The 13,885-nt window shown below is 42.5% G+C and overlaps 1 protein-coding gene across 1 annotated transcript in view; it reads left to right on the forward strand.

Moving 5' to 3' along the window:
• LOC138593144 (protocadherin-15-like) overlaps nucleotides 1-13,885 on the forward strand; it is a 211,046-nt gene that overhangs the window by 115,070 nt on the left and 82,091 nt on the right. Inside the window, exons 21-23 of the mRNA XM_069664016.1 lie at nucleotides 9,233-9,352; nucleotides 9,466-9,651; nucleotides 11,673-11,909. Of these exons, the coding sequence (XP_069520117.1) occupies nucleotides 9,233-9,352; nucleotides 9,466-9,651; nucleotides 11,673-11,909 (543 nt within the window). The remainder of the gene's footprint in view (nucleotides 1-9,232; nucleotides 9,353-9,465; nucleotides 9,652-11,672; nucleotides 11,910-13,885) is intronic.

Raw genomic sequence — 13,885 nt, forward strand, 5'->3', positions numbered from 1 at the left:
CCTAATATTGGGTAGAGCTTTCCTTTTACCATCAAAACAACCCTGAACCATCGAGGCATGGAGTCCACTAGAACTCCAAAGGTGTGCTGAGGTTCCTTTAAGTCCTCTAAGCTCCAAGATGGGGCCTCCATGGATCAGACTTGTTTGTCCAGCACATCCCACAGATGCTAGCCTGGTTGAGATTTGGGGAATTTGAAGGCCAAGTCAACATCTTGAACTCGTTGACGTGTTCCTCAAACAATTCCTGAACCATTCCTGCTGAAAGATGCCACTGCCGTTAGCGAATACCGTTTCTATGAAGGGGTGTACTTGGTCTGCAACAATGTTTAGGTACAAGTCGAAGTAACTTCCACATACACCGATCAGCCATAACATTATGACCACCTGCCTAATATTGTGTAGGACCCCTTTTGCCGCCAAAACAGCCCTGACCCTTCGAGGCATAGACTCCACTAGACCTCTGAAGGTGTGCTGAGGTATCTGGCACCAAGACGTTAACAGCAGATCCTTTATGTCCTGTAAGTTGCGAGGTGGGGCCTCCATGGATCGGACTTGTTTGTCCAGCACATCCCACAGATGCTCCATTGGATTGAGATCTGGGGAATTAGGAGGCCAAGTCGACGCCGTGAAATCGTTGTCGTGTTCCTCAAACCATTCCTGACAGAGGCGTCTGTCATTAGGGAATACCAGTTTCATGAAGGGTTGTACTTGGTCTGCAACAATGTAATGAGGTAAATATATCTGAATATGAAACTTATGTACTATAATGTTAAAAAAAGATAAAGATTCAGCACATACAGTATTAATATCTCTTGTTAGTGGGATGTATTTTTTACCTATATCAGCACTCTCGCCTGCTCTTACCACGACGACTCCTGGACTTGTTCCAGACCCTAATAACTGACTCATATATTCGTCAGACAGGGGGTCATGAGTAAATCTGACAATATGTGAGGCTCTCATCTTTAAAACTGTGCCCTCGGTTGCATGCTTGCTTGGATTCGCTCCAAGCTTAATTCATAGCTTCTATACAGCAGTGTCAGGGGGTCTTTGATCAGTCTGACACTTTGCCAGCTTCTAAATGTTAATCATGGTTCTCTGGTTGAACACTGGGACCGCTCATGAGATAAATATATGGCCCTTATAAGACCTTTGTCATGGATTTTCAACATGCCATACCTTTAACAGGTTCCAAATGTAAAAGTTCAATATTTCTTCCAGCTTGGACAATCGGGCAGTGTTCCAAACTCGTAAACCCAACCTTATCCATAAAGAGGGCATTTAATTCAAAGCTTTCCAAGTTTTAACTCTCGCTCAGACCTTTGGGCTTGTTCCAAACTCAACATGCAAAGACACTATCCTAATCTTCAGAGAGGGCACTTGAAAGCATTCCAATCCTGAACTTCCTTCCTTTCAAGGACCCTTGGATTTTATCCAAACCAAAACAGACGGCGTGATTCCTCAGCAGGCCATGCAAGGCACGACTCCGGGCCTCATTCCAAACCAAGGGTCCCTACCTGTTGGCAATAAACGGATTACCTAGAAAATGAATGGACCTGACCTTGGTTTGCTGGTGGTTGTTAGGCGGAGCTGGGAAGAAGGGAGGTAAATGAGACATGCATGTGTGGCAGAGAGGAATGGGAGAAGGACACTTGGGAGAGGAAAGAGCGGTGGAGACGACAAAGTTAGGAGGGAACATCTTTGAACAACTGCCTCTAATAGATGCTCTTAATTAGTTTACAGCTTCCTCCTCCAACACAACAACAGGTGATTCAACTTATTTTTACACCTTCAGCCACAGACGGGGGGATGAATCAGTGGAATCAGCTGCTGCAGGTAATAGCAGGAATGAAAAATTGCACACTGTTGGCATGATTGCCTGTTTCTACCAGGTGGTGGTTATCTCTCTACATGTACCATTATTGTCTTTGCGCTGCGGAAAAATGGCTTTGGTTCCAGCAGGCGGTCCACCACAATAATCCACATGAACCTACAAGACAAGGGAGCTCAACATACATGGGACATACATGTATGCAGATAACATGAATGTATACAGATTGAGAGAGAGAGAGATAGGGAGAGACAGGAGCTCGGTGTGTCAGATCCCCTGGCAGTCATAGCAGAATAACTATGAGCTTGTCCAAGCCTGAGCCAGCCCTAATGATAAGCTTGATCAGAGAGGAAACTTTTAAGCCTACTCTTAAAAGATGATTCCAAAGGAGAGGAGCCTGAGGCTTTACCTCCCATATTACTCTTATACCTCTTTCCAGCTGAAATAAGCGTGTTGACGCAGGTTTTTCAGACCCGGGAAGACCCGCTTGTGGATGCTGATTGTCTCTTTTCGCATTGCCAGTGGAGTATACCTGTCGGTCTCTTTTCTGCTGCGTCACCGTCTGACGTCACAAATGCACCGGAGACAGGGTTAGTTAGGCAGATAGTGACGATATTACGGTGGTTAGGTTTTTATTGTATCTATTACTAATAAAGCCTGTGCATCAAACTCGGCGCTGACAAATTTGGAAGGATGTTCGAGCGCTGCTCGGACGGAGACGGGTGGAATTTATAGCTGAGATGACAAGTTACCGACGGAGCATAGCATCATGCCAGAAAGGGGGGTGGAGATTAGCGTTTCGACACAGGTTTTGTGTTCCCATCAATGCGGATCGGAGCCGAGGCGATAATTACCCGGGTCTACTGCAGAGTCATTTGACCCGGGTCTGAATGCCGATTGTAACCTTGTGTTACGGTGCTGTTTTTTTGACCAGTCACAAAGCGACAGTAGAGACTTTAGGTACCACACGCAGGCCTGCATCCTTGAAGCGCAACGTTCTAGAGGGGTAATAGGACATTATATTTTTTTTTTGGCTTGTGATGACACGTCTACTTTCAAGTCCCTCATCAATAGTCACATATGTCTAACTGTGACCAGTTTAACCAAAGAGTACAAGCTAAAACAATTTAAAAAACAGAACAAAAAATGTGTGGCGCCTGGAAAATAAACACAATTTTGTGTATCAGAACTATTTCTTTCTGCCTTGCCATCCCATCAATCATCTTGAAACCTTTCAAAATTTTTCTTGTCGCCCCTTGTGAGGCTCCAGACTCCCTATTTGTAGGCAAACCATACATAAACAGCATAGTACAGCAAGTACAAAAACATTTTAAGTGCAGACTTGAAAAGAAGAAATAGCAGGGATTCAAATTCAAATGCAAGTAAGACCACTAAGGTGACGGCTTGTCGGTATGCTTATTAAGAAAAGACTCCCACACTGTTATAATAACTCGGTGTATGTTTTATTGGCGCTGCAAAAGAAATGAGACGGATGAAAAAAATGTCAGTAATTCAGCTTCAGATGCAGGTGCTTCTCTAGAAATGAAATAAGAAGTAGAAATGAGAAAGTGATGAAAAGGGGGAAATCAGAAGAAAAGAGGTACGAGAGGTACGAGCACTCGAACAGGAAAGGCAGAGCCGGTGATTGTAGTGATAGTGTGTGTCATGTATATTTCAGGCCTTGAGCTTGAGCTCTTTTGTCATTGTGCGTTGAAAAGCAGCAGACGTTACGCTGCTGAGACATTAATCCTATTGTGTTTCTGGCTTTTAACTGTCTGGCAGTGTAATTATGCCGAGAGAACTGCGAGAGAGACTGTGAGGGACGGATAAGAGACAAAGGAAGAGAGGATAGAAGAGGAGGGATAGAGGCACAGACGCGGCACCTGACTCCAGGAACTGCAGACATCAATATGTTTGACACCATGATGATTAAAACAGCCCGACTCGCTCAAGTATTTCATCCAGTGTGTGAAATTAAAGGCAGTGGCAACATTACTGTAGGCCGCTTAAAGAACAACAATGACGTAAATCAAACATCAGCCCTTTTCTGTTCAGATCGGTTCAGTTTTCAAGTCAAATAAAACTCAATTTGAATGTCACAAGAATGATTTAGTGCCATTTTGGTGGGCTCGTAAGTTATTTCTTTGGTTTGAAATACATTTAAAAGCAAATGTTAACATTGTTGCACAATTATTTGGCGTATTCAGCCATCTTGAGGATCTGTGACAGCTTGACATTTTGGTAAATATTCATCTTGCCAGAAGTGATTAGAAAAGTTTGATACAACTTTTTTTTAATCTGTTCCCAAAATACAAGGCTTTGGACAGGTACAAGTTAGCATAGCTTAGCATAAAGACTGGACACAGAGGGAAACAGCTAGCCTGGCGCTGTCAAAAAAGTAACAATTTGCCAACCAGTGACCTTAAAACACATTCACACACTCATTTAGTTGGATTAAACCAGTGATTGACCAGTGTTCAAGGTTATGAGCCGGACTATTTACTGGCTCATAGTTGAGCTTTATGTCCCTGTCACGGCATATTAGAATGATTGTAATTGATCGATCTACCTCCGGGTAGTGAGAGATCGGCAGCCTGTTGCAGCAGCTCAGAGCCACTATTTCTATTTCTTATCTTAAATACAAACAATATGAGTTTCCAACCTGTTAGTGGTGGTCACACAAACATCCAAGTCATAATTAGGTTTAGGAAACGGATTGTTATCATCCACACACATGCCTGTCAAAGCAGCTGGAGACAGATAAGTCCCATTTTAGAATTCGATGTGGAAACCTGCAAAACTAAATGGAAAAAGGTCCGGGACCGTTACGTCCGTACACGGAGGAGAAGCAGAGTGAGGACAGTGCAGACGGTGTGTTATGTCCACCGGTCATCAGTCGCTTGAGCTGGCTACAGAATTTGGCAGTCACCAGGCCACTGAGAATTCAGCATTAAGATATTAGTAACGTCCTCGAGTGTCGCCGTGTCTGTTGTTTACATGCCGCACATACGGTAGTTTCATACGACTAGCTGTCTGCCGTGCCCTCTAGGGGTATCCTCCAGTAACGCGTGGTGCATAGACAAGTGTATCTGCTGCCTTACTGATACAAAAGTACACTACATTAATCTTCATGCAACCAACTCTGTAATTATACAATCATTTTGAAGCTATACAAGTCGTTAATATAGGAAACCATCCACGCCATATGATGCAAACGCGGTAGAGAGGTGCTGGGACAGCCAGGCCAGCTGTTTCCATCTGTTTCAAGTCTTTATGCTAAGCTAAGCTGAAAAGGTTAAAGACACTTAAAGATTCAAATGCAGAGATGAACAGGACACAGGCTGAAGTTCAAAACAGGCTTGGTTTTTACTGACAAAGAGAAGGTCATACACTTGTAGGGAGTAGGAGGTAGCTTACAAATGTTGTAGGGAAAAGGCAAATATCTGAAGGTCAGGCAGAGTCAAAACCAAGATGCACAAAGTTATAGAAATTGCTAGAAAACGATGTAAACAATGGGGTTAAACAGAGATAATGTAGCAACTGAGGAGGACAAACAAAGGAGCGTATGAGCCGGCTGGCTAACGAGATAATCAGGGGCAGGTGTGTAACGAGGCCAGTGCTGCTAATCAAGGGATTGGGGGACACTTAAAGGCAGGAAGTGATATGATAGGAGAGGTTGGATTTCAAAATAAAACAGGAAAGGTAATATGCAAGAATTCCTTTATCTCTCTCTCTCTCTCTCTCTCTCTCTCTCTCTCTCTCTCTCTCTCTCTCTCTCTCTCTCTCACATTGTCCATGTTTCACAATGTCTCTTTTCCTTCTCCAAACAACCCAAGATAATCCCCCAAAGACTGGATGCTCCATTAATTGTATCATAGTTTTACACCCAGATATCGACGAATCACTGCACAGAAAATGACACGAAGAGGACTTCATTCTTCTCCACAGTCTGCATAACACTGGCAAAACACAACCTAATTTCTATTAATCCTCGTAGTGACTATGTGAGATAAGATGAAACTTTAATGAACCGAAATTGGACGAACGGGGGAAAAATGGGTCACTGCGGCAGTTCGACAAATTAAATGGGAAATAGATATGAATGAGTAATGGGGGTTTGATAAACACATAAAACTGACAATTTTGACACTGCGACCAAATTTCCAATTTATAATGTTCATGTTATATAAAGAGACAGAATGTGAAATAACATACATTATATAATAAAAAGTCAATTACTTTTAATGGAGCTCTCATGTCACAGCCTTCACCCACGGACGAGGTTTGAGTTAATTAATGAAATTTAAATTGGTCAATGTTTCGTTTTTAAGCTCAAGAGTGAACATATAATGTAATCAATTAATTACATGCCGTTTTGGTGATCCAGTATTTTAGCATTGTTTAACACTACTGTGCTTTCTTTATATTTTTCCCTCTGTGTTAAATCTGGAGCACCTCTCCACTAGCTGCACACTCAGTCTTCTTTTCGAGCGGGTCTTAGGTAAAGTAAATTACATATAAATGTATTTTTATCTCTCTCCAATCCTGGGCCCTGCAGGAGGATTTAATTTGATCATTTAAGTGGTTTGTTTTTAGTTTCAATAACGTCAGTCGACTATTCTTATCCAGAGAAATATCGTGACAATTATCAAATAGTTTCCCGTGACACTTTGGTTAAACTTTCGTAACCCCCAGAGGGTTAATCCTCACACGTTGGGTGGTCCTAAAACGTTCCATCTTGCACCATCCCTAAGTTAAAATTAGGGCTGTCAAAATAACGCAATAATTACAGAAGAAATAGCGGGTAAAAAAAATGAACGCAGATTAATCGCAATCTATAACATCCCCTGACCTCATACATCACTGAGCATACAACTGTATAGGGCAGCTTTGAAAACCTGACGGAAACGCAGGACACGACGTTACCTGGCTTTATTATTTCATCCATCTGAATCAATAAGCCCTCATCCTCTCCCCTTCTGTATAGCCTACCTGTCTCACACTCTCAGCATCATTGATTCATTGATTGAGCGGCAGTTTCTTTTCTTTTAAAATGAACCTATCAATGAATCACTGGATAGCACTCTTTCAGAGCTGTGTCCGGTCAAAGTGTTGATATGTAAACCGTTGTTTACGATGCTCTCGAGAATGAAATATATTTGGTGTTCTTAAGAACCAGTTTCAGGTTTAACAGAGCATGTTGTAATTGATCAAAAGCTTGCTGGAGAAATTCAAATGCTGAATGTGCAGTGTAAGGGCCCTATGGTTAAAAAAATAGTTTTTTTTCTACTGTTGTTATGGCAACCACCGAATCATTAGCTGTCATTCACCTAAATGTTATATTGTAAACTGGCAGAAGGCCTGCCTTTACATTTTTCCGATTTGACAATGAGAAAAAAACGGCAATGACGTCGGGCACTTTTCTGCTTTGAGTTGAAGTTTCTTCAACTCGAGGCGCTCAGAGCGTTTCGCCAAAAACAGCTGCTAAAACGCGTTCTGTCTGATCGGGCGCTAACTGTGTCCTTCTCATGATTGTGGATGATGTCCGATAGATTGTGTCTCAATGGTCATTACATTGGGGCGGTTTGCAGCCGAGTGTGACACGGTTGGGATAAGATTCAGCACCTCCAAGTCTGAAGAAGTTCTCTGCCGGAAATTGGTGGATTGCCCCCTCCGTGGACTGTGGTGGTGAAGAGGGAGCTGAGCCTGAAGGCAAAGCTTTCGATTTACCAGTTGATCTATGTTCCAACCCTCACCTATGGTCACAAGCTTTGGGTAGTGACCGAAAGAATGAAATCACGGATACAAGCGGCCAAAATGAGTTTCCTTCGGAGGGTTTGGGCTCAGCCTTAGATACGGTCAGGAGCTCGGAGATCTGGGGGGAGCTCAGAGTAGAGCCGCTTCTCCTTCGCGTCGAAAGGAGCCAGTTGAGGTGGTTCGGGCATCTGGTTAGGATGCCTCCTGGGCGCCTCCCTTTGGAGGTTTTCCAGGCATGTCCAACTGGGAGGAGACCCCGGGGCAGACCCAGAGCTCGCTGGAGGGATTATATATCCTGTCTGGCCCGGGAACGCCTCGGGATCCCCCAGGAGGAACTGGAAAATGTTGCTGGGCAGAGGGACGCTTGGGTCACCTTGCTGAGTAGGCTGCCACCGCGACCCGGCCCCGGATAAGCGGAAGATAATGGATGGATGGTCATTACATTCAATAGATCCTTGTAAAAGTCACACCAGTGTCATCATAATATGTTTAGTCAACAAGATTTTATTGTCATAATTTTGGCATCATAAACACTGAAACATGTTTGTGAATACCGTAAGCATGGTCTTTATCTTTACACCATCACACAAAGAGAGTTTTCTTACTTACTACTGTAGCACTTGCTACTAACCGCCAAATAATAGTTCTTCTTTTTTTAGACCTGAGAGTCAAAAATCAGTGTAAGACAATTGGTATTCCCAGCACACACACACACATACACCATGTTAATATTTCTTCTCTTCTGCTCTCCTCTGCTCCGCTCTCATCTATTTTAATGCCGTCAGAATGCTGATTTGAAGAGCAGTCTGATGAGGTGAAAGGCGCACCAGCTAGCAATTTGTCACCTTCTCAACACCGCGTTTTTATTAGTTGCGAGAGACGATGAGGCGACGGAGTCAGAGTTGGACTAGTCGGGAAAGGTGGGAGAGTTGACAGAAGCGCGACAAAGGAAAGAAGACGAGCTGTGCTGCTTTTTTTTTTTTTTCAAGTGAAAATTGGAACCACTGTCTCATTAACTGTGGGAAAGTTTAACAATCGCTACTGATGGATTTGGGGGTGGGGGCAAGGTGTCGCTGTCACCTTGTCGGAGCTCTACCTGGAAAGTTTTAGACCATCAGACAGGAGAAATAACACGACGGGAAAAGTAAGGAATTAAGTAAGAAAGGAAACAAGACTGAGTCATTTCTGAATGACACCGAGCTCTCTCTGCTGAACTTTAAATAAGAAGGTGTATAAAGTAGTGCTGGGTGAGAAGAGCAAGGTCAAAAGTTCAGCGCTAACACAATTGAATTGTTGATGCGTACCAATTTGACAAAAGGCCCCCTGAGTGAAAGTGTGAGGCTGAAAATGGCATTGATTATTCTCCTCTGAGTCATTCAGCAGAATCTCTCCCTCTCCCTCTCACTCACACACTCATACTTGTCTTTATTCCACGAGAAAAGCTTTGTAAATGATAACAAGATTGAATGAGGTTGAGTGTTTTTTAAATTCTCAGACGTACACACTTTTTATCCACGCTTGATTTTTCCAGGAAGTTCACTTTTAATTAAAAAGGATTTGCCTCAAAGACCGTCTGATGAATTGCATCTTAAAAGTCCTGCTTTCTTATTGCTTTGTGTTCATGTGTTATTTGTGTGCTTTTAGGCGACTGACCCAGATCTGGGAGCGAGTGGTCAGGTCCATTATCGGCTCGTCAACCATCAGAAGCTGTTTTCCATCAATGCCACCGGAGCGATCAGAACTGCGGTACCACTCGACAGAGAGGTGACAGGAAGTGATGGATGTCACATTTACAAAGCAGAACATAAAATACAGCGGTACTTATTTTTAGTAGCTGCAGTGTTGATGTTTGACCGTGATTCTCTGTCGTCTTTAAGGTCAAAGGTCACTACTTTCTCATCGTTGAAGCCTGGGATGGTGCGGTGGACCCTCGTCGATCCAGGCTGACTCTGTCTGTCACCGTTCTGGATGTGGACGACAACAGCCCGACATTCAGCCAGCAGACTTACAATGTCATCCTGCCAGAGAACACCCCAGCGGATACAGTCATATTACAGTTAAAGGTGAGCGAGTGGATCAATAGATTTGCTATCAGCTATTGCCTCAAGGTGGTGCAGTGGTTAGTGCTGTCGCCTCACAGCTAGAAGGTTCCTGGTTCAAATCCTGGTTCGGATGTTTGCATGTTCTCCACATGCATGCGTGGGTTCCCTCCAGGTACTCCAGCTTCCTCCCGCAGTCCAAAGACATGCTCGTTAGGTTAATTAGTGACTCTGAAGTTGCCCTTAAGTGTGAGTGTGAAAGGTGTCAGTCATGTGATTGACTGGCAATCAGTCCAGTGTATACCCCGCCTCTCGCCCAATGACAGCTGGAATAGGCTCCAGCCACCCTGCAACCCTAACAGGATAAGCCTAACAGATAATGGATGGATAATATAGATTTTTGTTTATGTACGAGCTGCTCAAAATCAATTGCCCAAACTTTGATTAATAACATTAATTGATTATACATAGCTTCCAATATTAATTGTTACAACTTTTCCCGAATGCAAAGTTTTTCCACAATGAGAAAAGTGTGTAGTAGCTTGTGTAGAACGAGTTTAAAGTGCGAGAGAAATATGGCAAGACAAACCATCAACAACAAGGTGCATCTACTACTAACCATTAGGGGAGGGACAAAATATCGATACGGTAATATATCGTCATCATGACTCGGGCAATACAATTATTATTAGGCTGGCGCCAAATATCGATACTTTACTTTACAAATATATGGCGCTCTTAAGAGTTTTCCCTACGATTTTGACTCAGCGTGTCACTATTTCATGACCCCTAGCAGTGTCGTTATGACATGAATGAGGGTCATGTGAATGGAAATGAATTGGCCAAAGAAGAAGTTAATCAGACATCGTGATGTATCATTATATGATATATATGAATTATCGCAGAACCTTTGTATCGTAATATTATCGTTATCGTGGGCCACGTATCGTGTATTTTATTGCGTCTCGTATCGTGTATCGCATCACATATCGTATTGCGTATTTTATCACTTATCGTATAGCGTATCACGTATCGTGTATCATATCGTAATGTTTATCGTGTAGTGTATCATATCACGTATCATGTATCATATCGTTTACATCCCGTATATATCCCACATTTCCCCCCTGGGGATCAATAAAGGATTATCTTACAGTATCGTATCACCTATTGTGTCGCGTATCATATCGCCTATTATATTACGTATCGTATCACGTATCATTTCGCGAGTCGTATTGCATATCCTGTATCATATCGTATCGCGTATCGCCTATTGGATCGCCAATCGTATCACGTATCACGTATTATGTATCATATCATATCGCGTATCGGATTGTGTATTGTATTGCGTAACGTATCGAGAGTTACCCTGCGATTCCCACCCTTCGTTAACATATGTACACTTACTAAAAGCTGTTATGGTGATGTTTCATTCTTAACAAAACTAGATTCACTGTGTCCAGCAAACAGTATGAAAATCCAAACTGAAACAATCTACCCAAGTATAAAACCAGCCAACACATGAGTTTAATGTTGTGAGGGAATACTAAATCTTTAAACTTGTTTGAATGAAGTTTCCTGCAGGACTGTGGTTTCAGTTCAGTTGAGACACTGCACATCATAAGTCTGGTCAATTAGTCCGGGCAATAAGACTCATCATTAAAGTTCTACTTAGAGTTACTTATCTTCATCTTCTTAGAAATGGCCAAATTGGCTTCAATTTAAATTCCAGCCTGCACTAGAAATGTCTTCAAATGTCAAACTTTTAATTTTGATCACACTCAAAGACCACTGTGAGAATTAAAACAGAGGAAAATCAGCTCCCTCAGGCTACACAGTGAAATAAGAAGGGAAAATGAGATACGGACCTGCAGCTGGACTGTATGTGTTCAGACACACCAGCTCAACCCAGCCTTAATGAAAACGATGTTTTTAATATTATCCTTCTGGCAAATATGAAAAATTCACCCTGCTATAAACTTCTCAAGGCAGTGATATTTCTTTCTTCCTCACTCTCGGACTCTTTTCTTTCTCTTCCTCTGTAGGCGAGAGACGCTGACCTCGGCTCCAACCTCACATATCGAATCAGAAGCGAAGGATTGGACCACGAGATCTTTCAGCTTTTCCACATCGACCCCCTGACAGGAGAGCTGTCGGTCCGCCAAGTTCTGGACTACGAGGCTCTGTCTGACCCAAAACCCACGTACACGTTCACCGTGGAGGCCACGGACACGGAGGGATCCATGCCTCCTGGGCTAGCCTCTGTTACTGTCAGGATCATGGTGAGTGTGTGGGTGTGTTTATGCATCGTTTTAGAGGACAGGGAGATAAGTGAGGTCAGGGGGTTCCTCTTTTAGTTTGCTTTCTTTACAGTTAAAAGGATGAGCTCTGTAAGGGAAATGTTTAGTGGTTAAGTCTAAAGTTGAAAAATGTGAACAAGGTTAAGAAGTTTCGCCTTTACCAGAGAAAGTCATTCTTGATTCTGCTGCTGCTGTAAAGAGCAGAAAGTGGCAAGGTACAAGTTTGTCTCTAGCTATGTTGCTTTGTGTGTTCTGGACACAGTTTAAAGTTTAAATCTGGAAGATCTCACACAATGGTCATTGAGCCGATTAACAGAAGCAATGTGCCGTATTTTCTGTTCTCTGCTTATTTGCACGTAAACGGTTACTGAAGCTGAACAAACCAAGACAATAATAAAGACAGAAAAATCAGCGTATAGATAAAGAAAAAAAGAGGTCGCAGTCTGCATCTCGACAAATATTTCCTTGTGGTACTCGCTCATGTTACATCGCATGATCATACGTTCCTGACCACAATGGTATGAACCTAAAATAAACAGATTTTTCTTGGATTTAATTGCAATTAACATCATTCTTTGTTAGGTCTTTCTGCAAAATGACAAACAACTTTTAAACGGTTTTTTTTTATGGAATTGTGACTGCCCAATGACTGTATAGAAAGATGGGCGACGTGTCTTCGCCATCTCTATTGACGTCCCGCCCCATCCGGTAACCAAAACACATTTAACTTGCGAAAAAAAACGTCAAAGATCCCTCATGTCGGCGTGTTTAACAGCAGAAAAGCTTCTTTGTGTTGGTCTGAAGCAGACGTTCACAGATATGTAAACTTCAATGACTGTCGTGATTGTTTAGTTTCCTCTCGTCGTTCCTCCTCCACTCTGCTAATCAGGAACAGATTGGCTGCAGGAGCCGTATTTGTCAACAGAGCTGTCAATCATTCTTTTTACAGCATCAAATAACTAATTAAAAATAAGAAAAATTTGCACTTGGACTTAAATCAGCATGATAAGAACTAACTATAATGACAGAAACCATGTTTGAGAAAAATGTATTTGACGTGTATTTTGATTTTATAGTTTGACTCATGTCCCATCTGTTAACATGGAGGAGGCGGGCTTTATGACCTATACTGCAGCCAGTCAGCAGGGGGCGATAGAGAGGGTTTGGCTTCACTTTTAGGGAGCTGTCATGTCATCCATCTTTTCAGACAGTCTATGATTTCACTTATTGTGACATCAGGACAATCAGTGCTAATGGGCTTTTGCGAATTTCTCTCTAAAGTTCAAGTTGAATTTCTGTTTTTGTTTTTGCGAATTTTAGCTATTTGCCCGATTCCTCAATCTGACGTGAGTGAACGGCCTTGCACAAAGAATTTGAGCCACTTTAGGCCTGAACACACAGGTTTTGGTATTTTAAGAAGAAATCATCTCAGCAGAAGCAAACACAGTTCCTCTCTATTCGTCTGCTGTGATGCTGCGAGGCTACAGACAGACCATTCACTGCTTCTGTTCCAGTAGTATCTGCTATACTGGCATTCTGAGGCCATACCAGTGTTTCTGCATGCTTTGGTACATTAACTACAATTGAGGAGAAGCTACGGTACATTCATCTCTTGTCAGGACGCTCTGACATCTAAGACTTCTGACTGTTCTAGCATGAAGCTGCCAATTTCTCTCCTTTTCGCACACCTCTGTTTACACTTTTTTCTTCTTCTGCGTCTCAATTTGAAGAGTGTGAAACAAGTTTTTAAATCCATCATTGTGCCACAACGCGGGACAATCAAAAGCCTTTTATTTCTGTGGTTTCCCTGCCTTTCAAAGTTGCTGCTATTTTCTAGTACTGCTGACATCTGCAGTAGACACGTTTATATTTTTTCCAAAGCCAAAATGAAAGGAGTATATGTTAGCGTTAGCCTGAGGTTTTTGGGATATTACCTGCATTAAGAAAGTTAAAATGGA

Source organism: Semicossyphus pulcher, unplaced genomic scaffold (assembly GCF_022749685.1).
Source record: "Semicossyphus pulcher isolate SPU_LCO1_2020_fin unplaced genomic scaffold, fSemPul1.0.p SCAF_16, whole genome shotgun sequence".
Taxonomy (NCBI): Eukaryota; Metazoa; Chordata; class Actinopteri; order Labriformes; family Labridae; genus Semicossyphus; species Semicossyphus pulcher.